At 43.4% G+C, this 27317-nt stretch overlaps 1 protein-coding gene across 1 annotated transcript in view; it reads left to right on the forward strand.

Moving 5' to 3' along the window:
* aopep (aminopeptidase O (putative)) overlaps positions 1-27317 on the forward strand; it is a 132446-nt gene that overhangs the window by 22473 nt on the left and 82656 nt on the right. Inside the window, exons 7-8 of the mRNA XM_080738633.1 lie at positions 15196-15403; positions 16810-16916. Coding sequence (XP_080594759.1) covers positions 15196-15403; positions 16810-16916 — 315 coding nt within the window. The remainder of the gene's footprint in view (positions 1-15195; positions 15404-16809; positions 16917-27317) is intronic.

Raw genomic sequence — 27317 nt, forward strand, 5'->3', positions numbered from 1 at the left:
TGAGCTGTTTATACAGTAATAGGTGTGCACTGTTCTTAATTTACTAATTTAAACTGCCTTTGACCGTTTTAGTCCTTTTTAAATCTTTTTGTTTTTGCTTTGTTTCATTGACTTTTTGAATGTAGCACTTTGAGATTTGTTTCAAATATAAAGTGCATTACAAATAAAATGTATTAATATTATTACACTGTGAATGCACTGTGTTATGAAAAGTGTGTTGTGCAGAAAATAGCAGAAGAACATGATGCCTGTTGCTGTCGGGCAGAAACCTTGTATGTCCATGTTAGTTTTTTTGATACATGTAATGCCCTACTTCTCATTAGATCGTCTATTTTCTCTATTCTAAATTGTTTGTTTTGTTTTGAAATAATAATAAAAAAGGCACAGTTTTTGACTTCCGAGGTTTCCACCCCACAGCAATGATGTGTACAGTAGGCTCTACGGGCTGGGTGTGTGTGAATAATATTATTATCTTATGGTCTGGTGGTGTATATAGTATGTGGCATGTTGTGTGACCCATGGCTGGTCTGTGTCCGTGCCCTTTTGGAAATGTCGACGTCTCCCGTGGTGTTTGGGCCGGAGAGCGTACCAGAGGAGATTACCAGGATTCACTCACGAGTCGTCCCTCCACATTCTGGAGCCTGATTTGTGCATTGTTGCGTGGCGGTGTTGTGCAGAGAAAATAGCCAATCTATAAGCTCGCAGCTCATCACACCGTGTAACACATTCGTTAGCTCATGGGTCTTCAACAGGGGGTCCAGGACCCCTAGGGGGTCCTCAGAGTTACTCCAGGGGGTCCTCCAAATCTTTGTGTGATAGAAACCTTTTTTCTCCTTTTTTACATTAACCACTAAAGTTCTCCCATGTTGAGAGAACTTTAGCCAAAAATAGCAGATCTACAAGCTCACAATGCCTCACTCTGCGAGGCGTTGTGAACTTGTAGATCGTCTATTTTCGGCAAAGAGGTTTGGTGTAGAGGGGAAAAAGAGCACACTAAGTACAGAGTGAAAGGTCAAGTTTATTAAGTATTGACAGGTCAAGTGGTTTAAATATCTGAAAACACAAATTGACGTGAATCCAAAGATGATGATGATTGTACGATGAAACTATATGGAATCTATGACAAGGTTGTGGGGGTCCCTGCTTCATCTCTCTCTTAACTAAGGGGTCCTTGGCCTGAAAACGTTGAAGACCGCTGGTCTATTTTCACCGAGCGAAACCATGGTACGACCGCGACGGCATATAAATTAAACTCTCTCCACGCACGCGGGCACGCACTCATACACACTGCAATATATGGACATTCCTTCAGTATGACATCAGGTTGTGGACTGTGGCCCCTGTGGATGTGAGTGCAGTGTGGGAGGAATGTACTGGACTCTATAACTGGACAGTTTGACTGTTAACATGAGGATAGATCAAACATCTGCTATCATTTCTCAGCTGATACAGACAGACTCACTGGAGCTTAGTGCGACTGTGTGTGTGTGTGCGTGTGTGTGTGTACATGTTTCCTCTCGTGTGTGGAGTTCTATTGCTGTTTGTGTTTACTATTACCAATGTGTACATTTTTGTGTTTGTGTGTGCGTGAGCGTGCACTCTTGACATGTACTGTAATCAGGCCATTCTTTCCTGCCACTTTGTGGTTCTCTGATCTGCTAATAATACAACCGGAGCACTGGAATTCATCTGGAACGTTTTTTGTTTTTTTTTGCTTCCCAGAGCTCCATTCCGTTACAAAGCCTTATTAAGCGAAGCCCTGGTTCCAGTTTTGTGGGGCTTCTTTTTTTTTTTACGCAGTGATATTAGCTTATCGCATATTCTATCAGGAAGCATCGGGGACTACTGTGGCCACTGCGGTTTCCATGGCGTAATTGTTTTAGATAGGCCGCTTTGTTTCTGAAAAGTACACCACAAGCTCTGGTTCCGCTAGCCTTCTTGCTTCAGTAGCCATATGGATCCCATCGTTCTGCTCATCAGCAACATGCATACCTGCCCTGCCTAGAAACAGCTGTGTGTGTGTGTGTGTGTGTGTGTGTGTGTGTGTGTGTGTGTGTGTGTGTGTGTGTGTGTGTGTGTGTGTGTGTGTGTGTGTGTGTGTGTGTGTGTGTGTGTGTGTGTGTGTGTGTGTGTGTGTGTGTGTGTGTGTGTGTGTGTGTGTGTGTGTGTGTGTGTGCGTGCGTGCTTTGTAGATAATACAAACAACTAAAAACGTAGCCTTTGACCCGTGACTTTATTCTAGAGCTGCAACTATCGATTATCTTTTTAGTGATTTATTCTATAATCGCACTGTTGTGAAGAAAAAAGAGTTGAGCCGTAAGGCAAAGCTCTCTGTCTTTCGAGCAATCTTCGTTCCCACTCTCACCTATGGTCATGAAGTGTGGGTCATGACCGAAAGTATAAGGTCTCGGGTACAAGCGGCCGAAATGAGTTTTCTCAGAAGGGTGGCTGGTATCTCCCTTAGAGATAGGGTGAGAAGTTCAATCACCCGCGAGAGACTTGGAGTAGAACCGCTGCTCCTTAACTTGGAAAGGAGTCAGCTTAGGTGGTTCGGGCATCTAGTACGGATGCCCCCCGAGCGCCTTCCTAGGAAGGTCCTCGATGCACGTCCCCGTGGCAGACCTAAGACCAGATGGAAGGATTATATCTCCAGACTGGCCTGGGAACGCCTTGGTATACTCCCAGAGTGGAGTGGAGGAAGTTGCGCAGGATAAGGAAATCTGGAAGTCTCAGTTGGAGCTGTTACCCCCGCAACCCGATTCCGGATAAGCGGTTGAAGATGGATGGATGGATGGATGGATTCTAACGGTTACTTTTGAGATTAATCAATTAATCGAGAAGTGCAACTTTTTTTATGATAAAAAACAAAAGAAATTAACGAATCTACCTGAAAAATCGTTTACCAGTTGATTTTTTAAATCAATTAGTCTGATTACTATTTTATAGTAAGTTCACAAGGGTGTCGTGCGAAATTGGCAGTTGTACAGTAAAGCTCACAACATATCGTATTGCAATATGTTGTGAGCTTGTAGATCAGCTATTTTGGCTATTTTTGAAAATCGATAATACATTTATTATTTATTATAATCAATTCAATTGATTAGTTCAATTAGCTGTTGCACCTGTCCTGCAGTTTATTCCCAGATCTTTACACAGCAACTATAAGTGAAGCCTCTTCTTCGTCTGCCTCCAAACGCACTTCCTTGTTTGTAATGACCCTTGATATCGCTTCTCCGCTATTTATTTTTGGCCTCTGATGTGATGCAGTGTGTCTGGGTGGGGAAACTCTCTAGGGGGCCCCAGCTTGGCCCCTGTGCATGTGATCAGGCCCTACATGGAGTGGCATTTGGCCCGCGGGGCCCCGTCTGGGAGCTGGGAGCGGAGGGCTGATCTGTAGCCAGCCCGGAATGCCAGACATTTGAAGTCAGACTTGTTAAAAAAGAACGGAGGGTGGTAGGAGTTTGGTCAAATAGGCCCCTGTGTCTAAAATAGCCCACAGCCTCTCCATCCGAGAGGGTGGAATGGAGGCAAAGTTGATTCCTGTAAGCTGACATTAGCAAAAGCCAGCCCTCTAATCTTTGCACGAATAGAACAGAATGGATGCGTCTGTGTTGCACGCCCAAGAGTTTGTTCTGTCTCTCGCTGCCTGTTGTGTCTGTATCACATGCCTTTGTGCGTGTGTTCACCAATATGTGTACAGTGTATGTATACCTGTGTGTGTGTTTGTGTGTGTGTGTGTGTGTGTGTGTGTGTGTGTGTGTGTGTGTGTGTGTGTGTGTGTGTGTGTGTGTGTGTGTGTGTGTGTGTGTGTGTGTGTGTGTGTGTGTGTGTGTGTGTGTGTGTGTGTGTGTGTGTGTGTGTGTGTGTGACGTTGGATTGCTTCACCTGTGGATGGATGCAGCATCCTTGCTGGTGTGACAATGACAAAGTTTTGTTGTACCTGTATGAGAGAGTGACACTAAACCCTCCTTTATTCCCTCTTGATTCTTCATTCTGTGGTGGAGCTGCTGCAGCATCCATGGCTCAACTGTTTCTGAGAAGTTGACAACATAGCAGACAGCAAAGCTCATCACTCTCTGACGTGCCAAAGGATGCTCTTTCCCTCTCTTCTCTTTTCTCTTTCACACGCACGCACGCACGCACGCACGCACGCACGCACGCACGCACGCACGCACGCACGCACGCACGCACGCACGCACGCACGCACGCACGCACGCACGCACGCACGCACGCACACACACACACACACACACACACACACACACTCAAGTCTCACTCAAGAAAAACCCTTCACACTTGACTCGTACACCTTCAACACACAGCTGATGCTCTCGTCTGTCTCCCTCGTCCCACTCTCTCACGGGGCTGTTTCAGCAGTGTCCTGACTGGGAACAGATCTGGGCTGGGGATGTCAATTACAGGCCTATGATAGGGGGCCCTGTTGCATTATGCATGGAGGTGTCCCACTGGGGGGACAAATGGCCTCCAGCCGGAAGGATGGATGGAGGGATGAATAATGGATGGGAGAGAGGTGGAGAAGAGACGGAGGACCGGAACACTATTCCAATCTGTGTCTCGTCAAATCAAAACTTGCCCCAAACTCACACCTTCTGAAGCAGGAAGGGGGCCGAGCTACCCAGGGTGACTGGTGGTTGTGAGGTTGGGTTGATGAAAAAGCACAGGAGGGTTTTAATCAGTACTTCAGAGTGGGTAGAGACCCCACTGTGGTGCTTCCATCAGAAAGGTCACATAAGGTCTGTTGTTCCACGTGCAGACAACCTGCACTGTTTGGCTTTAGTTCGTTTTCTTAAAAAACTATATTCCTTTATTTTAAGGTAAACACCACTCAGATAAAGATTTTTCACTTTATCCAAGGGAGATGTGATGGGAGTTTGATGATCCCACAGCCTGTCCAGGCATGTCATATTTTACTAGTAGAGGTCTGATATCTTTGATGATGATGACACGGTCAGCTATACTTCCAATTCAGATTTATCACAAATTCAAGTTTCTCTTCAGTATGACATTCTACAACACTGAAATTACTGCTTAATAAGTCAGAAGTATTTTATTTAGATTTTCAGCACTAGACCTTAACTCAAATCCATACCCAGTTCCTTTACAACACCTACTGTAGTCATGATGACACCCCTCTGCATAAAGCTGACAACATAATATATCTGTGTATGGATGGACTCAGAACTCACATTCAAATCCCATAATTATATTCTAAAAAAGGTTAACTTTGGAATACATGTTTTGTATAGATCCAGAAACTGCCTTTCACTTAGTGTCCGTCGTAAGAAACTGGCTTAGAAATTAATACTCCCACTGTTTGATTATTGTGACATGGTTTATCAAAATGTAACAACATGTAACATGCATTTTTGTTGGGACCCCCTCGAAAACAAGATGGTACATCTTAAGGGGATTAATGTATCCTAATAAAGAAACTTGGATCATTTTACAGACTTCTCATGGAAGAAAATCTAGTAAACCTAAATTTTGCGAGTCTTCAACAACAATCTATGTTGTACCATGAGCCTTCATAAAGGATGAATAGTAAAATAGTGCATTTTTACCATTGGCTTTAATAAGCCTTTTATGAAGGAGAAGCCTATATGGATATTATGCCTACAATATTCTCCATGTGTCTGTGTCTTGATGCACAGCAGTTTTGTTGGATACACGCACTTAACCATTTTCACATGTGGGTTAGAATGTATAAAACACATGCTAAAATACGTTTTCCAGCTTGAGGGATTCATACTGTAGAAGGGTTAGAGAAGGCTTGCACTGGTGTGCTTTTATTTGAATAATTATTAATAGCACTACCACCAAATAATAAAAAAAAAGTGTGGGAAGCCTATGTTTATGCATACAGTATTTCTCCTTGTTGCTTGAAATATGACCAATGCATTTTTATTGTAGTTGATAAGTCAATTTCACAGATCGAAAATGTCTAAATGATAAATGGTGCATTTACAGTATATAGCGCTTTTATCCAAGGCACTTTACATAGATTGTGCATTACATTCACCCATTCACACACACATTCATACACCGATGGAGGAGGAAACCATGCAAGGCACCAACCTGCTCACCGGGAGCAACTAGGGGTTCAGAGTCTTGCTCAAGGACCCTTCGACCTTAACTCAGGGGGAGCCCGGATTCGAACTGGGAACCCTTTGTGCTCTAATAACGGTTTCTCTACCCCTGAGCTATGCCGCCCAATCTAATTCTGGGTGGATTCTGGGTCTAATTCTGGGTGGATAATTATAACACCCTCGTTTTATTCATAGACGTTTAGTATTTAAGACTTGATTTCTGTTTGCATGTTCGACTGGGGATCAGTGAAGTTCATGACGTTTGTTACCTGTGTGCAAATGTTATGATCTTTACCGATACAAACTACTTCACAAGAACAATGACTAAAAGAGTTACCGAAAAACATTTGTTAATGCATAGATTATCAACTACAATGCAACTTTGACGGTAGTGTACTTCCTGGTTTTGCAGACTAGATGTGAGAAAAGACAAGGCAGATGAGGAAAACATTATACTTGGTGGGTGGAGATATTAAGAAAGGGGAATTATTCAAATGAGGCCCTTTGTATTCTCTGCATGAATGCATGTGTGCTAGTATACTGTGGACTGTATGATTGCAGACATGAAAACAGGCAACAAGAATGACATAGATCAAATGAAAATACATTTGTAACTACATAAAAGGCCAGTAATATGATGGGGGGTGGGGGGTGGGGGGGCAGCAATGTTTTTTGTGTTTTCCTTGTTGTTTACAGATGAATTCACGATACTCCTAAGTTCTAAAACAAATATTTGATCTCAAAGTTGTGGGTGGGAAGTCTGGTCGATTTCTATTTCCTTTTAAGATATCAGATGCTAGCACTATAATCTCTTTTGAAAGGGGCAATTACATCCGATTGGTGGGCGGGAGATGGATATACTGTTTAATAACTTGCTTTCTTATCACTGTTGGTACAAAAATATTAAAATCATTGAACCACATGGTTCATTAACAATGTAACATCATACAGTAATTGCCTCCTTGAACAACATGGTGTCAAAATAATAGCCCGGTGATCAGAGCATCCTCTGTGTGCAGTGCACCATCATCATCCTCAGCATAGGTGGTTGACTTCAGACCACTGGAGGGTAAACTATGGGTGTATATCCTCAGACAGTGCATGCCTGCCTGCGTGCGCACTTGTGTGTAGGTCCCTGTCGTCACCTGATGTCAGTCAGCAAGCTAGTTATTGTGAAAGGTGCTGTTGTTATGTTCCACCAACATGGTGGGATGACACTATTTGTCACCGTATTGACGGATTCCGACTCCCTCAGAGGAGCATGTGCAGGCGCCATCCCTGAATGACTGTCTTTGTATTTCACACGCACGCATGCGCACACACACACACACACACACACACACACACACACACACACACACACACACACACACACACACACACACACACACACACACACACACACACACACACGCATGCATGCACACACACACAGTACTGTAGGAACTGACAACAAAGGCGTGTTTATCCAATTGTGGTCGAATAAGATTAGGCTACAAAGCAACTCATAAAGCTAATGTTAGCATCTCCTGCTCCAGCGAGAGCCTTTGTTTGTGTAATCAGGAAAAACACAGGATTAGATTTGTCTGGGATGCTGTCTCGGAAATGATGCCCAAAAGGACCCCATTGTATGATGTTGACATGTTCTTAAATAACAGAAGGGCAATGGCCTGACTTCTATCTGATAAAACAGTCCTCAGGGAAATAAAGACTAGTTGTATTGTTCACATATCCGATTTTGTTTCCCACTAAAATAAGCTGTCTGGCACACCCAGCCTAGCCTACGTCTGTACTGTACTCTTTTCCTGTATAATTGACTTAGCTTGTCACAATAATTGGGTTATAGCGAGGAAAGAAAATACCTCCTCTGTTGCCTAGTGTTTAAAGATGCTGATCTTTCCTTGAAGAGTGCAACTCATTTTTATAGTTTGCTGTAATTCATCAAGGGCGGGAGTCAGTGGGCTGGGCTTATTGTTGCTATGGGAGTAGAATATCCATTCGACAGGTGGATTCTGGTGCTGTGTTGTTAAACAGACAGAGGTTCATATGGTGAGAAAACAATGGTTCAACAAATGTATGCTGAGCAAAGCGTTGTGTAGTACAAGTTACATATTAAGAAAAGGGATTTGCTTGTGTTGGTGTGGTGTAAATGGATCACGAAAAACACATTTTTGACCAGTCTAATTTGGGAGAACCCTTTGAAATGTTTCTCTCCTTCTCATTTGTTTTCCAAAGCGAGCTGCAATTTGCCATAAATTTTCGACCGTGTCAGGTGAATGGTGGTTGGAACACTAAACTCGTAGGGAGTTTGAATAGAACCCTTGACAGTCTAGTGCTGTTATATGAGCCAGGAGAGAGAGAAACCATTCATTCGCACCTCTGTGACCCTTCTCCCATTCTCCTGTTGAAGAATAGCCTGCCTCTCGCATGCATAGCCAGCCCCAAGCCCCTGGGGGCACCCAGGGCCTGTTCAGGGGTGTCGCACCAAATTCTGGGCCCTGGGGTACAAGGATTCACTGCGTTATTTTGTGCTTTATCTATTGAAAAATAGCAGATATACAAGCTCACAGCGCGGCACCGAGTGCCGCGCTGCGAGCTTGTATATCTGCTATTTTTGAAAGATCGTGAAAATTTGTGCAAGTCTTTGAAGGTCTTTTGAAAAACCTGTTTCTATGTCAGTGGTGCTCAAATCATGTGAATGACCCCCAAAAGGATATGTATTTGGCCACGGACCCCCATCTCAAAATATGTATTTCCAGGCACCCCCCAGAAGCAAAATTTGAGTTACGCTTAAAAAATATACATATATTCAAAGATTTGCACACATACTTTTTCACCACTTTTAAAAAATAGCAGATCTACAAGCTCACAGCGCGGCACTGAGTGCCGCGCTGCAAGCTTGTATATCTGCTATTTTTCAATAGCTAAAGTATAAAATAATGAAGCCCCCCCCCACCTTGGGCCCTGGTAACTCAGTCCCACTTTTCCCACCCTTGTGACGCCCCTGGGTCTGTTACATAAGACAGGAGCAAAGAATGCTCCAGAAAGGTCTTCAGCCATGACCTTGGCTTTGACGGAGTGCTGCTATTGGTCCTGTGCTGCCGTCGCTGTCTCACAATTACAAAAGAGAAGTCAAACATCTCCAGTGTCTGCATCTGTGTCTAGCAGACGCACATATATTGAATGTCTAGCAGACGCATATATATATTGAATGTGTTTGAATATAGGGATGCTTTAAAAATGTTGAATATTCAAATAGTCGTGCTAGTCTACAGATTCAGATTTCCATATTTTGTGTGCGTGTGCGTGCATATGTAAACCGGTCCGTGGGTCAATGCAATGCTGTTATTAGGCTATGGTGGTGAATGGTGTCCTTTTCATTTATCGTCAGTCAGCTGAACTGATCAGTGATCTGAAGGATTATCTTAAGTGCCCATTTATGTGCAATACCTTTAAAAAAACTGTAATTTTGTATGTGTCAGGTTAAAATATTCCAATATCAGATTTTGGCCACTCATGCACGTTATTTTATTACATTTTGTTAAATGGTAAATATGCAAAAAGCTTGAAGATGATAATTAGAATCCTTAGTTTAATTTTCTTATTGTGTTCAAATGCAATGTTCACATTACATTTCTATAGTGTGTCCTACCGAGTCTCCTATTGACTGATGACCCGGTCATCAAATTATTGGCTTAGGGGGGTGCCCGGTGGCCTACTGGTCTAAGCACATACCATATAGGCATTGATGCCTGGCGGCGTCGCCGGTTCGATTCCCGATCCGGACGACCTTTGCCGCATGTCTCTCCCCATCTCTCCCCCAATTTCCTGTCAGTCTACTGTCCTATCAATAAAGGCATAAAAGCCCAAAAACAAATCTTAAAAAAAAATAAAAAATTATTGGCTTAGGAATGCGATAAAAACAAAACAATCTCCAATTCAAGTCTTCATTGGGTGTGTGTAATTGATAGAAATAAGTCAGTTTTTGGGTGAACTACTCCTTTAATGCTCTGTGTCTTAATATGAATATGTTAATGCTTAAAGTTTGGTGTAAAGCACTTACCTAAGTAAAATACCTTGTTGTTGAAATGCACTTTCCTTGCATTTGGCCTAGAGCAGCGACACACTGTGATTCAGAATGGGGTTATTATAAAAATGGATGTTACATACCTTGTAGCCTATAGTCATTTTTGATTAGTTTGGACAACTCTCTTTGCCCAAATGCTCACAAATGCTTACTAGGGGCAAACTTTGTCTCTCTACTCTATATGTAAAGTGTCTTGACTCTTGAGAGACAACTTGTTGTGATTTGGCATTAATAAAATCAAATTAATATGATTGAACTATTGCAGCATCACTGAATCTTATTGGGCTTAGAGAGTGAATGAGAGGCGCCAAACACATTTCAAGTTGTTCTCCCTTGGCAAGCTAGTCTCTGTGTGTGTGTTTAGTGAAAATATTTTCCAAATGCTAATCCAACCTGACATTTTTGATAAATAGGAAAGGAGTGTTGAGAGGGTGAAACACCCATAATAAAGGTACTTTAGGAAAAGCAACATTTAAAGAGAATTCACAAACTCACATATATAATGGAATTTCCTCTCAGTTCTGATTGGCTCAAAGCTTTGATAAGTTACTCTTATTGGCTGAAAGGTTCAATAAGGCTGTTAAATGTCTGGTCATCAAAACACACACACTCACATACAAACATATGCACTGATGGAAAAGGTTTTACTTAAGTAAAAGTATCAATACTGCAATATACTGTAGACATACTCTGTTACAAGTAAAGGTCTGGAATTCAAAATTGACTTGAGTACCAAAAATGCTAACGTATTGGTATCAAAGTGTACTTAAAGTACCAAAAGTACTGTATGCAGAATATCCTGTTTCACAAGTTTTCAAATGTATAAATTGTATAAAAATATTTAGAAAATAGCAGATGTACAAGCTCACAATGCGATGCATTTTGAGCTTGTAGACCGTCTATTTTTAAATGGCAGAAATGTATATAGGGCTGGAGTACTTGGTGTTCTTTCCTCCACTGAACATATGTAAAGGTTGCTTTAAGGCATCTCTCTGTGGAAACAAAAATATCTCTACTACTGCCACTTATCATCTGCATTGTTGAATTTCTCCACACCTTAAAGACTATACATACAGTACAAGCACACACTCAAACAAAATCAACACTCCTGAGGTATGTGAATTCTAATCTGACACAGGCTATATTTTCTTTTTTCCTATGGGAAGACAAACAGCCGTGTATCCTCAGCTAACCTTTTCACAGCAGTCTGAAAACTCACCTTTTCTGAACCCAGTTCATCCCCTTGCACTTATTTCTTTGCATCTGCACTTGATGACTTGTTGTGTGAGATGCATATTGTTTGCTTGTTCACAGATGCTAAGTATGTGTTTTAGATAGATGCTAGATGTCTTGCCTGCTATCCTAGTTAGTTACCTTGTAGCACTTACAGCAGTGGTTCTTAATGTGGGGTCCGGGGACCCGTAGTGGTCCTTTAGCTCAGTGGTTCCCAAACTTTTTAGCTCAAGACACAAAAGAGAAATTAGACGTTTGCCCCGGGACCCCAACTAGTGAAAATGGCAGATCTATTTATAGATCATCTACAAGCACTGATCTATATATTTTATATATTTTAGCTTATAGATCAGCTACTGTAGATGTGTTTGTGTAAAAAAAAAAAGAGAGAAAATAAAGTTATTATTGGAGCTGTGTGAAGCACAGGCTCCCTATACGTGGCTGTGTGGGTCTGTGTGTCTGTGTGTGTGTGTGTGTGTGTGTGTGTGTGTCTGTCTGTATGTAGCCTGAACTTCCTAAACTTCGGCACGCCACTAGTCCCACAGTTTTGCCACCACACACTCGCGCCATATGTCAAATCGACCGGCTTACTCGGGAATCGTGGGCTATTACTTTTCTAAGAGAAAGGTTCTATAGTTTAATTGATATTAATTTATTAGTGAATTAATTTTCCCCATTGACTTATAATGGGAATCGCAAAAACTCACATTCAATTATTTGTCTCTCGCAAACCATAGGGGCTAGAGTTTCAAGACTTGGAGAGGAGGTTCATAATGATTTCAAGGATTAAATAAAAAATAATTGTGTCATTTGGCCGCATGGTGGCGCCATAACACCCCACTTTACGTTTTGGCCTGTAACTCTTGAACCGTAGGTCGGAAAATTAAAAATATTTTTTCCCTGGATTCCTTGGGCCATGACGCATCTCCCCATATAGGCCACGCCCATTTGCGCCATGATAGATTTTCCGCCATCTTGAATTTTCTCCAAAACACACTTTTTGCTCCTTTTCCTACATATTTTCTTCAAATGTCACAAAAATCGGTACACATGATCCACACACACACACACACACACACACACACACACACACACACACACACACAGCTCCACTTCACACGGGTGTGATTTTTTTTCTTTCTTTTTTTGGGGGGGAGTGGAAAATCCTTTGAAATACATATATTTTTTTAACCCTTTTAGTGCCTATCCCGAACTAGTTCGGGATATTCGGGATCAAAAACAAATTTTTATTTGCTATTTTACTTACCCCGAGCTGCTTGGAGCAACGTGGGTGGTCCCGGCTCGCCCAGCGCTCACCAACGAGAGACGCTAGATGCTCCGACGATTTATTCCATTGAAAATGGTTTAAAATAAAGTTTAGACCCCCCCCCAATGTTCACCAAATGTTCATTGTAGGCGGCGCGACGTATTCCAGGGTGCCTATCCCGAACATGTCCGGGATATTTAATAAAATGAATTATTTTATCGGAGGCCTCAACGAAGCCCCGGTCTAGACGTCCATCCTTGGCCGGGACTTAGACTCGGCCATCCACGGGCCGTATTCGCGCTAACGGCCGAATCGCGCCGCCCACTCCAATAATAAATCACATCTTTAGACAGGATTTTCTCCGGATTGTGTCCCCAGACCCAAAGAGAAAGTTTTTTGCGGCTGAAATAGCTTTAGATCGGGCTTCTAAATGGGTTAGCATTTTGGCTACGTGTCAGCTAGCTTCCTCCTCTGGACACCCATAGGATTGACCGGAGTGAAAACACAAGCCAGTTGGGAGAGGGTCGACGAAAGCTATAAAGAAGGTCAATGGAGAAATTTCTGGCACTCTAGCACCCCTTGTGGCCGGATGGCACTGTATGAGTTAAATGTACCGTAGGAAAAGAAAATAGGATTTTTACCCATAAAAAATGGTCTGTCACCCACAAATGGATACCGAGGGCGTCCCATTATATATTTTTTCTTGGTGATTCCAAAATAGTCCATCTACAAGCTGACAACGTGACACATCGCGACAATGGGTACAACGTGTATTGCATAACCGGGCGGGGCATGCATGCATTCCCATCTTGCACAATTCATTGTTCCAGAGTCTTTTCTTTATTAATAATAATCTCTCTATAAATGCATGTGTGTGTATCTGTTCTTCACGCATCTCAAGAATTGTTTTACAGATCGACTTCAAACTTGCCGTGCGTATTCACCAGGGAGCGCGGCGGTGCCGGTCGGATCAGGGGTTCTCTACAGTAAATAAGTGCAGATCGAGGCATGCGTTCCCAAGGGCTATCTCCCCAGTTTGAAAACATTTAACACAAATCTCTGATGGTGGTCCCTGGCACAGTATCTTTTCAGATGGGGGGGGGGGTCCGTGGCAAAATGCATATCAATTTGTTGGTCCGTGACATGAGAATGTTTGCGGACCACTGACGTACAGTACTAGTTTTCTTAGCTCTCCAGTTGCTTGAATGCTTACCCTGTTGTTTGTTGACTTGGTTCGTGCCGCTTACTCCAGACTTGCACGCTGTACTGTAAGTCGCTCTGGATAAGAATGTCTGCTAAATGCCTGGACTGTATTTACTTTCCTAACACAATTTTGTTTTTAAATGAGATTTCCTGATGGGCTAAGGGAAGGGTGAAGATCAAACCTAGGTTTCAATTCGTGTCCTTTGTTGCGTGCCATACGCTCTCTAGTCCAACATCTCTGCTTTGTTTACCCTTTAGTAAGGAAGACGGGTCATTAAAGAATTAGGAGCAAGCTAAGGGTTATGTTTTCAATCATATTTAGCATGAACATTTTGCTTAGCTTGAGGTGTTTAGGTGATAAAGTCTGCAAACTGTGTGGAAGTGAGAGAAAGGAGACTGGAAGTGAGAGAAAGGAGATTTACTATATCACCCTGCCAAATAAAACCAAAAACATCTGACTAATGCTGCAAGACTTCAGGCCTGGGGATGAATGTGAAGATATTTTTAGTGTATGATGACAGTGTTCTGGAATATAACCCGGTAAACGGTGTATTTTGTAGATGATGCTACGGATTAAAGGTAAATGGTGGGTAATTTCCTGATAATTGAGTTCCAAGGAACATTCAGTTCTTGCTTGATGTTAGTTCAGGTCGGGTAGCGAGGTTTTGTCCGGACAGTTCCATGACTAAACTGTCCTCACTGCCAAATGCAGTAACAGAATAAAGTGGATTGAGGGAAATACAAACATACAGTATTTGTGTACTCACACATAACCATACAAGCATCAAGGCATGCACGAAGAACATACATCGCACGCATAGCTGTCACATAGCGTCATTGAGACTTTATCCTCCTCTTTAATGATAGGTGCGGTGCATTCTCTCAATAACTTCTTTGATCTCTTTGCGGAGTTATTACCTATGTCTGCATCTCTATGCGTCGGTACCCCTCTTTCTCATTCTCCTTGCATCTTTCTCTGATAATGTATTTATACGTATTTACAGTTGTAACTGATTACTGTTCTTCAGCCTGAGAACTTTTGATTGGCTCCGATGGTCCTAAGGACAGCCAATGACATGACAGAACATTTTCCTCCCATGGCTGGCTGGGCGAGCTTCACATATCCCACAATGCAGTCTCGTTGGATCCGGTATGGCGAGGTGCATCCAGTGGGCCTGAGTCTGTCCGGTCGCTCCCCGGCCAGCCAGGAGCACCCACAAATAACATATGTCATTTGTTCTTGTTTGCCGCCTTCTTCATGTTTCTCTCCCCTCTCTCTCTCTCTCTCTCCCCCCCAGTCCCCATATTGTGTTCCTCTCTCAGAGCGTGTTGGGTGCCGATGGTGCCGGTGAGAGGGGCCGGTCTCTGTGTGGTTCCAGGCTGTGCCATGAGCTGGCCCACTCGTGGTTTGGCCTGGCTATAGGAGCAAGAGATTGGACAGAGGAGTGGATCAGCGAGGGCTTTGCCACCTACCTGGAGGACATCATCTGGGCCCAAGCTCAGCAGGTATTAGAATTTGCCCAAGATGGTGGCCACCTAACGGGCCGGGGGGCATTTAAATGTTTACTGCATTTATACTGTGTCTATGCAGCATGTTACCTGAAACTGCACCACTCTTTCGATTCAGTAATCTAAACAGGCAATGCCGCTTCAACATGTGCAATCACATGGTATGCTCTCAGATTGGTTCAAGCTGTGGGAATTCCGTGGTATTGCGTTTCAAGCTACAGTATTCTATGCTAGCAAAATGTGTACTGAAATATCAGTGAACGCTTAGTGTAGCCATCGTCAGTTTACTGCAGCCGTCTTGAAAAGATCGGCCATTGGAAAGTAGCCCTCTATCTCAGTGGTTAAAAGACACATCATTAAAAACAATATCAAGACAGATTAGGTTCATGTTTGTGATGTTTATATGGTAGTCTCCTTCATCGTCTGCCCCTCCTTCAGCTTCCCAAACCACAGACACATGATCCTCTCGATTTGGGAAAGAGCTACGGTACAGTTACTCTGGCAAACTCACTCTGACATGCTAAAGTTTAATTGGCGCCATTTTGGTTCCCAAAACTTTCCCAGGGCAGCTGGAGTTCCATGTTGACTGTCATCAGTACGGAACATTAAATTCCAACATGGAACAGACTAGCAGTGTGCTAGGCCCCTGTGTTTATCTGTGTCTATGTACGTTTCCATCATAAAGACAGTGGAAACACAGAAACAGATCATTTAGGTGGGGCAGGTTGTGATGTCGTTCAGGGTTTTCATGTTGCCACAGATTTAATACTCCCATACTTCAACACACCGGCTCCAATTATCCGGAAATGTATCTCCCCACGTCTGCGCTATTTAATCATGTGACTTTCCGAAAGGAACAGCTTCACAGTAAAGTCCATACTAGGGATGGGACGATATTATCGTTTATCGTGATAAAAAACACTCACGATAATCGTATCGTGGAGATTTAATTTATCGTGATATCGTCCTCCGTCATGCACTGCGATCAATTCACCTTTTATATGCCGAGCCTAACTACTTAAACCCTCCATAGTTGGTTAAATGTACTTATAATATACGTACTTGATACAGTCTTTTTTAACTCTCTATCAAATGTCTTTGCCAAAAAATAGCAGATCTACAAGCTCACATCTACAAGCTCACAATGCGTTTGAATAGATTGTCTCCATTCAAACGGTAATAAACTGGAATCTGTCTCTGAATGTTTTTTCTTTGTTATATCTATTGTTCTCAATCATTCTCCTTCCCCTGCTGCCTCCTACACTTTCTTTCCGCCCACTCTTCTCTCTCTCTCTCTCTCTCTCTCTCTCTCTCTCTCTCTCTCTCTCTCTCTCTCTGTCTCTCTCTCTCCCCTCCATCTCTCCTCCATCTCTCCTGCCTGCCTACTCTTTCTATGGCTCCAGCTCTCCCCATTAGAGACAGCAGAGCAGTGTGACCTGAAGGCACTGCTGAGGTGGAGGCGACTCTCTGACGAGCTGCACAACTCGGAGGAGCAGCTACAAGTCCTTAGGTGTGTGTGACCCATTGATCAAACCAACAGTCAGTCTAAATGGACTTCCAGTGGTACGATTGTTAGGCTGACACGTACATTATTATTACACCATAGTTTTTGGGTCGTGATTTCTGCAAGGCCGTGGACCATGAATAATGGAAACTACTAAAACGGTTTCTGATAAATTCGTATTAACCTTCTGCTTGATAAAATGACAGCTCGCGGTGAGAGCTGGACTCAAGCTCACACCTCTGCAATTGCTTGTTATGCAGCATAACCTGTTGCGGTGCAGGAAATATAATGTATGTGGACCTTATTAACCCCGTGGGGGAAATTCTGTTTCGGCTTCACCCTACAGTCTATGGCTTCACCCAGTTGTTGGCTGCTCAGGTGGTCATATTGAGTGCTCAGGGGGTAGCCTGGTTCAGACCCTGAATCGCTAGCCACACCCCTTTAAAATTTTGTTTTGGCGATTCAGGGTGTCTGGTGTTGCTCTCACTGAAGAGCTTTTCCTCGCTTGGAAATCCATACGGCGAATCAGCGTTGTGAATCAGCGTCTTGTCATCAGCGTGGGTGGGGTTTTCCCAGAACTCAGGTGTGATTCGCCGCCGCCGGACCGGACCGCACACATCGCGTTGCGGTAAAATGCGGTAAAATGCGATCGTATCGATCTCGCTATGAAACATCAGTAGCAGACATGTTATGTTGAGTTTGATTACTAATTCATTGTGCTCCTATTCCTGCTGTTTTTTTGGTTAGCAAGTAGCACTAACAAGCAACAGGCTAGCCACTAGCCAGCCACACATAACAACACTACGTCATCTGCTTTACTACTGTTGTGTTGGTCAGACGGTGAACCAATCGCAGAAGACTGCCTCTTTGGCAACGCCCATCCCAGAAACAGCTCTGGAGGGAGGCACTTTCAGACTGAATAATGGAGTGAAACGAAATGTCAATTCAGGCTGAGTGTCAGGCTACTCAAGGGGAGCCGAGCAGTTAGGGGTTAAGTGTCTTGCTCATGGACACCTCGGCCTGGCTGAGATAATAATCGATAGTTGCAGCCCTAATTTCCATCCTGGCTATTCATACATTCTTTGCTTAGTGGTTACTGGTTATCCTTAATATACTCTGATAACCCAAAGCCTTTGCTTTGCCACCACAGAAATGGCTACTTATGTGAAGTTCTATAAATAACAAAGCTTTCTTTACACAGTGCTCTTGTATAGTACCAGCTCATACTTTTACAGCCCTCGTTTGCTGTGTAAAAGCAACGTGTCATCAAATATGGGGATGACTGTTTCTTCAAATGTCACGGTACTAGCCACTGATCGCAGGGAGTGTTTTATTTATTTATTTTTGATTATCTTTGTGGCCACAGGTTTATGCCGAGCACATGTGCCCTCCCCTCACTGAGCACAAAAACATAGTTAACGTACATTATAAATGGTAGCAACTTGGTGCTGGCTTCTGGGCACCTTTTTAAGTTGGAGGCCACCTTAGGTTTCATTCGCCTTTTAACTAAGTCTTTACAGGTATGTTGAATTGCTTTTGGGGCAGAATACATTTCTTTACCTTTACCACGTGCGTGCGTGCGTGGGTGCGTGTGTACACGCATGCATTCACATTCCTAGGATGCAGGTGTTGCAGGTTGCAGGTGTGGCCTAAACGATACATATCCAGGTGTAATGTACTGTCATGTCTTTAGCACACTCATGCACGTGCCCATGCACAGACATGCACACACACACACACACACACACACACACACACACACACACACACACACACACACACACACACACACACACACACACACACACACACACACACACACACACACACACATGCACACACATCACACTCATATCGCACACATATCACACACAATCACTCTTCATCTTGACAGTGTGGGACCAACACCCAGGTTGTTTTATCCAGGGTGGAATCACAGTGTCACCAGGGGGATTATGGGTTCAAGCCCCAGTCAGGCTGTCTCAGGGGTTTAACTATTTGAGGTTAGAAATTCTGGAACCTAGTTCTGTCTCTAAACAAAAACAGCTCACCACATGTAGAAAAGGTTTGCTGCTGACTGCTAGAAATGCACAACAGGACAGCAAAATCAATATTGCATTGATTTCATGGCACTTATGCTTGGCGGCGCTGCCTTCTAACTACAGTGCCTCGCTCGCTAATGATGTGCTCTTAACACAATGTCAACACATGTTAGAGACACTTAATAGATGGATGCAATTTTTAAATATTTATAATCTGACTCAATTCAAAGCCCGCCGCACTCCTAATTGGTGCTGAATAGTGCTGCATACTGCTCCCAAATCTAATGTTAGCTGTACTTGGCAGAATTCAATCCATTATCAGTGAATTAGTTAGATGTCACATTATGCAGTGCCACTGTCCTATGCAGTCGTCCTAATACTGGGTGTTATTAAACAAAGAAATGTATTGTACGTTTTAAAATGCAGTTTTTCTGTGGATTTGCCCAGCAGTTCACTAAGAATACTGGTTTGGGACCTTAGGACCACCCAATTCATACAGTACATATGTCACATCTGCTGCTTATTGCACAAGACACTGAGGAAGAACTCAATGTATTTTGTCACTGTTACAACGTGATCAGATATTAAAATGAATGTAATGGGTGGTATAAGTAGGTCTTGATGCACCAGAAGTCCAGTCTGTTTCTACTTGACAGAGAAGCTTCCAGCTTTAGGGGGGGCTTTTTATGCCTTTATTGATAGTACATTAGGTTGACAGGAAATGGGGAGTGACACACAGCAAAGGCCGCCGGGATCGGGACTTGAACCGGCAAAACACACAAGTCAGGCTACGTTGGAGCCAAGTGGTCCGGGACATCCTCACACATTTTAACCACACCGCGTTGCTAGAGTAGTAATGTCGTCTCCATAGACTAATTACAAACATAAAAAGTACCAAAATTGTGGCACTGCCTCTTAAAAGTGTTCTACATGATGGTAAATTATCATACCTTATGTCTGGAGTATAATAGAGAATATAATAATATCCTCTGCTTTAAAGCAGGGGTCTTCAATGTTTTCAGGCCAAGTACCCCTTAGTTGAGCGAGATGAAGCAGGGACCCCCACAACCTGTACATAGATTCCATATAGTTTAATTGTTTGACAGCACAATCATCAGTGTATTCTGGATTCATGTCAATTTGTGTTTTCAGATATTTAACCACTTGAACCGTCAATACTTAATAAACTTGACCTTTCACTCCGTACTTAGTCTGCTCTTTTTCCTCTCTACACCAATGCTCTTTGCCGAAAAGAGCCGATCTACTTGTAGATCGGCTATGGACACAAGGGTTCAAGTGGTTAATATAAAAAAAGGAGAAAAAAACTTTCTATCACTCAAAGATTTGGAGGACCCCCTGTAGTAATTCTGAGGACCCCCCTGTTGAAGACCCCTGATTTAAAGTACAACGAATGCATATAAAGTTAATGGTAATTTCAGTGCTTAAAGACAAGTGTGATGTTTTTTATTCAGTGTGAAATGCCATGCTTGTGAAAGGGGAGCTATATGTGTGAAGCTGCGTATTAGTGAAAGGGTTAAATGTGATAGTGGCTCATACTGGATGTCTGTCTGGAAGTGGATCAGGGTGTTCCCCTATGAGGCAGCCCTGTGGGCCATTATGTGGATCAGGGTTGGATTTCTCCACACCTGACAGGGTTAAATCAACAACGTGAAACTACAATCGAGGGGGAGCGGGAGGGGGGGAATTCCATCACAACACACACACACACACACACACACACACACACACACACACACACACAAATGCGTGCCTACATTTTGGTTACGGATTATGTTCAAAAGCACATTAGTACTGTATCCAAAAACAGGGGCGTCGCAAGGGGGTGAAAAGTGGAACTGAGTTGCTATTTTTGAAAAGTCGTGAAAATATGTGCAAATCTTTGAATATACCGTATGTATTTTTTTTAAGCAAACATTTGTAACTCAAATTTTGCTTCTGGGGGGTCCCTGGAACTAAATATTTCGAGATGGAAAACATAGGTTTTTCAACAAAAAAAGAAAAAAAGATTTGAAATATTCAAAGCACAAATGTTCATGATTTTTCCAAAAATAGCAGATCTACAAGCTCGTAGTGCGGCACTCGGTGCCACGCAGTGAGCTTGTTCAATAGTTAAAGCACAAAATAATGCGCTATAGCGCGTTCCCAGTCTAAATGGGTTAAACCCCCTCCTCCTATGAAGAACATTCAAGGGGGGCCCACAGTGAATCCTTGTACCCAGGGCCCAGAATTTGGTGCAACGCCCCCGTCTACAAATAATAACATATTATTTTTGAGAGGGGAAAAAAAATCACACCTCGGAGCGTGTTGGGGCATAAAGGAACGCTGTGTTTACATGATTGCATCCAGTTTTTGGCTGAAATAATCCTTTTTGAATGCCAGGCCCACAACCGCAATGACTGTTTTTTGAGCCTTGGCATGCAGTTGTTTTTGTTATTCTCTAGTGGTATCGCTAATGTAACTATTGGTCTGAACATGGGGTGCATTGGGAGGTCACACGTAGCCAATCATTCAGGTTGCTCCAAGGTTGGGAACAGGCTTTGGTACATACATAAAAATACTGCATGTTTACCAACGTATAACGATAAACCATTCTATATTCTATGCTTTATTTTTGCTACACTGCCTGTCTTTGGGCATTGCACATAATGAATAAGAGACTCATTATTGTGCTGAATGATTGTTATTATAGGCCTGGAAATTGAGTTAAATATTCTGGAAAAGGTGTGGAAAGTTTTGGAAATGCATTGGTTAAAACGTGTGGGATGTTTGAGGGGTCGGCTCTATACTTGGACTTGTTGCCTCCTCTAAACCATATATATATATACAGTATATATATATTTATTTGTATTATTATTATTTTCATCCCCGTAATAGGGATGCACCTGGTTACATGAACACAGTACGATGTGGCTTTAGACCAGGGGTCTTCAACTTTTTCAGGCCAAGGAGACCTTAGTTGAGAGATGAAGGGACCCCCACAAACTTTTCATAGATTCCATATACAGTAGTTTCATCGTTTGACAGCACGATCATCAGTGTACTTTGGATTCATGTCAATTTGTGTTTTCATATATTGAACCACTTCAACCGTCAATACTTAATAAACTTGGTCTGCTCTTTTTCCCCTCTACACCAAAACTCGTTGCTGAATTGTTTTTGGCTAAAGTTCTCAGAATATGGACACTTGGGTTCAAGTGGTTATTACAAAAAATGTTTCTATCACACAAAGATTTGGAGGACCCTTGTAGTAACTCTGAGGACCCCCTAGGGGTTCCGGACCCCCTGTTGAAGACCCCGGGTTTAGACTGCCTGCATGTCACAAGTCCTGCTCTGGCTCCACTGTGCTGCGTTTCAGCTGCGGTGAAACATGATCTGAATAAACACCGCTTGGTTGTCACCGTGCACAGAGAAATATTGAGGGAGGGCATAATGTACGGAAACACACACGTACTGTACGCGCACAGCCGCACACACCTCCAGTGCACGTCTACTGTATACTCACTCACTCTCGATGGCACACACACACAGTCTGTGACACACGACACCACCTCACCAAGGACCACACACACACACACACACACACACAACCTACACAAGCACAACCCTATTAACCATGCACACGCAAATGGATGGACGTGCACATGGCACACACATGCTAAATGGCAGGTTGTACTTTCCAAGTTCAGTGGGTCACTATCAACGCCTCCTGAGCCAGCAGGGGCCCCCGGGGGGCAGGTGTTTATCAGTCCATTTCAGATGAGTTATATTTAGGGCACACCGGGCCAGACACCATTCTCCCTGCTGATTTACTGGGCTGCTGGGAGCGCTAGCTCTACCTTATCCGGTTTCCACAGTCAACCCGGCGTAATTTGTCAGGATATGGCTCGCAGAGCTATAAAGCTGTGTGTGTGTGTGTGCGTGCGCATGTCTCTGTGTGTGTGTGACATTAAGTTCTGTCTGTAATGGCTCCTGATTTCCTCCTGCTCTCTCTCTCTCGCTCGGTCTTTAACACACAGGTGCGCGCGTGGCTACACACACGTGCGCGCGCGCTGCCTACGAGTCAGATAAGAGCACCATTTATTCTGAGATACATTGAGCTATTGTGTGATTTTCTAAGGCAGCGAGCAGCGATTTCTCTTAAGGATCACAGTCAATCATCTCAGCCAAAGAGAAAAGGTGAAAGAGAGGGATTTACCCATCCATCCATCCAGCGATCTGGACAGCAGGAAGGGTGGGACGCTTTTGTCTAACATGGCGGTGATGGATCAACCCCCCCCCCACCCCCCTCTAACCTCTGTGTTCCCTAGGTGTGTGTGACACACAAATACCGACTGACACAAGCTCGGAAAAACGCACACTCCGTCATCGCTGCCCCTTTTTCATTCAAGACTCCCTTTTTTGCCATAATTCTTTGTCATATGTAGTGCGCGGGCACACTCACACAAACACAGTCACATGCGCATTGAGCGTACATGCTCAGATACGCTGAGCATCACTCGGTATCATGCTGTCTTAAAAGAAGACAGTCTTATCAGTGTACAGACAGGCTGACAGAAAGGCGGTGGGTCAGCTTGGAGTAGGGGAGTGGATGCGGGGGTTACACCGCAATGAAAAAGGAAAACAAAGAAGTGCAATGGATGTATAGCAAAAATGAGCTTTGGTCAACAGTTATGAGCATCAGTGTTTGACTGTGATATGATGTATTTGATCCATATAAACATTGTCATTACAAAACTAATGTTCTATAGTTAATCCCCATGGTTCTGCTGCAGCAATGGTTCTCAACCTGGGGGCCGGGGACAACCAGCGGTCCAAAGGAACCCTCACCAGACAGTCTGTAACTTTGAGAGTGTACAAATGGACACAAATGAACACAGGATTTTACTGTGGGACCCAAATCGGGGTCCCAGTGATAAATTGTACCAAATTGAGGTACTAAACTAGATGCAAACTGGGAACCCTGAAATGGCAGAGAATCACTGCTACATTCATTGTAGCTCACGCTGCTCCATAGGCTGATCATGTCACCAGACACCTGTTGACCAGGAGGCTGGTCGATGTCCTGGAACAGATGACTGCTTGACTCAGTGGTTCTCTACCTTTTCAGGCCGTGAACCTCCAAAATAATCCCATTTGAACTACCTACGAATCATGACGAGCACTTGGAATCGTAGGAGCTGAAGCATTACATTTAGTTTGACTCGGTTCCACAGATAAAAATATTGTGACAAAAAGATATTTGACAATTTTTTTTTCCTTTAATTTAGTTTAGGGTATTAAAAAGTTCTTAAATTGTCCCTTTACTGTCATTAGGGGACCCCCCCGAAAAGGATGTGGGGACCACCCTTGGGGTCCCGACCCACAGGTTGAGAACCACTGGAATGGCTAACGAGAGGTTTTATCCATGAGTCCCCTAGCCAGCAAAGAGAGAAGAGAGAGGCACACACACACACACACACACGCACGCACGCACGCACGCACGCACGCACGCACGCACGCACGCACGCACGCACGCACGCACGCACGCACGCACGCACGCACGCACGCACGCACGCACGCGCGCGCGCGCACACACACTATGATTCCTTGGAATTGAGTCTTCCAGGAAGCTGATGACTTCCTCCCTCAGTCCAGTGAGCTCAGCAAACAGCTCCCTGCTCTCTCTCCTGTTCCCGCCCGTTCTCCCACACTGCCCCTCCTCTCCTCCTTATCCTCTCCCATGGGTGTCGCACCAAATTCTGGGCCCTGCAGGGTACAAGGGATTCACTGCGTTGTTTTGTGCTTTAACTATTGAAAAATAGCAGATCTACAAGCTCACAGCACGGCACCGAGTGCCGCGCTGCGAGCTTGTAGATCTGCTATTTCTGAAAGATCGTGAAAATGTCTTTGAAGGTTTTTTGAAAAACTTATGTTTCTATGTCAGTGGTGCTCAAGCTTTTTCACATGAAGGACCCCAAACATGATATGTATTTGGCCACGGACCCCCATCTCAAAATATTTAGTTCCAGGGACCCCCCCAGAAGCAAAATTTGAGTTAGAAATGTTCGCTTAAAAAATACATATAGTGTTTGCACACGTTTTCACAACTTTTAAAAAATAGCAGATCTACAAGCTCACATATATCTGCTATTTTTCAATAGCTAAAGTATAAAATAATGAAGGCCCCTCCACCTTAGGCCCTAGTAACTCAGTCCCACTTTTCCCCCCCTTGTGACACCCCTGTCCTCTCCTCTAGTCTCTCCTCTCGCTGCCTTTGTCATCTGCTTACTAGCCAGGCCTAGACGGCGTTGGTGAAAAAAGCCTTCGAAAATTGTGACACTTCATGTAACGCTGGAATTAGGGCTGTCACGATTATGACATTTTACATGACGATTAATTGTCACTCAAATAATTAAGATTAACGATTTAATTGTTGACAATCGTTGACAATTACATTTCTGTTTGGCTTGTAGGCCTTGAAGTTGCTCATGGCAAATATGACACATAACCTAAATATACAAAGAAAAGAAGGACATATTTGACAACTTTACACTTTAAAAAGAACATTGATACAACGCGTTGTGAGCTTGTAGATCGGCTATTTCCACTATTTTTTTTAATGTTTGAACATATAACATTTTTCAACATGTAAACGATTATAACGATTATCCCCAAATAATTGTTATTATGTCAAATAATTGTGATTAGACGAGTATGTAATAATTGTGACAGCCCTAGCTGGAATTGTGGTGGTGGTATTGTGGTGGCTGGGTCAAATCAGGTACATCAGTGCTTCTCAAACCTGTCAATAACCTCCAAAATGATGACAGTATGTATTTGGCCAGGGAGTGGGGACCCCCCCATCTGAATATATTTTGTGCCAAGGCCCCACCCTCATTTGTGTTGTTAAAATGTCTCAAAATATTGTTTTGATCTACAAGATCACAACGCATCGCATCACCACACATTGCGGTGCTTATGATAGATCGTCTATTTTCAAATAGCCGATGCCTTTGTTGCTGGGGACCCCCTGGAACCCCCTCAAGGACCCCTGGGGGCCCCCGGACACCACTTTGTGAACCACTGAGGTAAATGATCCTGTGAAACAGGAAACGGCTCATATTGAGGACTGACTGAATGATTGATAGGAGAAAGCTAAGAAACAGATTGTTCTGATATGCAGTGTGACTGTGCGTGTCGGTGTGTGTCTCTGGTGTTTTGCTTAGACACGTAAAGGACCACTTCACCCATTCTAAACCGATCTTCATACGGTATATTTGCTCCTCACTAATGCTTATTAAAAGATGGTACCATTTTTTGTTTATTAGGTCTGTGTCTCTAAGGAGGGCTGTGGATAGTTCAGATAGTTCAGATCGATAGGCAGGTTTGGTCATTTCAAACAATATTTCAAACCCTTTTTTATGAATGCAAGAACAATGGCTTCTATTTCAGCATGCTAACTTTCCATGAAGAGAGAGGCTATAGTTTTAGCTTGGAATCCCTCTTGGATCTGAACTGTCCTCAGCCCTCCTCCGAAACACAGTAAGTATGGGGTAAGTATACAGAAATTGGCATGAGCATTATGAACAATTATTATGAAGATTCTTGGCTGAAAATGGGTGAAATGGTCCTTGTTGTACAGTATGTAAGTATGTGAACAAAAAAGTGTTGTATGGAAGGGTTTCTTTGTGTGTGTGTGTGTGTGTGTGTGTGTGTGTGTGTGTGTGTGTGTGTGTGTGTGTGTGTGTGTGTGTGTGTGTGTGTGTGTGTGTGTGTGTGTGTGTGTGTGTGTGTGTGTGTGTGTGTGTGAGACTGTGTCCATTAGTACAGTGGTCTTCAACGTTTTCAGGCCAAGGACCCCTTAGTTGGGAGAGAGATGAAGCAGGGACCCCCACAACCTCTTCATAGATTCCATATAAGTTTCATATTTCACAGCACAATCATTAGTGTATTTTGGATTCATGTCCATTTGTATTTTTCAGATATTTAATTACTTGAACTGTCCATACCTAATACACTTGACCTTTCTCTCAGTACTTAGTCTGCTCTTTTCCCCCTCTACACCAAACCTCTTTGCCAAAAATAGCCGATCTACAAGCTCACAACTATTTTTGGCTAAAGCTCTCAGAATATATTATGGACGCTAGCTAGGGTTCAAGTGGTTAATATAAAAAAGGAGAAAAAGGTTTCTATCACTCAAGAGGACCCCCTGTAGTAACTCTGATGGACCCCCTTAGTTGGTCCCGGACCCCCTGTTGAAGACCCTTGCATTAGTACAGTACACACAGTGGTCTATGTGTGTGCGTTGGGTCCTGTGTGTGAGAGTGCAGACCTGGTGATGAAGGGTGTATTGATTGGGGAGAGG

Source organism: Nannobrachium achirus (genome assembly GCF_963921795.1).
Source record: "Nannobrachium achirus genome assembly, chromosome: 12".
NCBI lineage: Eukaryota > Metazoa > Chordata > Actinopteri > Myctophiformes > Myctophidae > Nannobrachium > Nannobrachium achirus.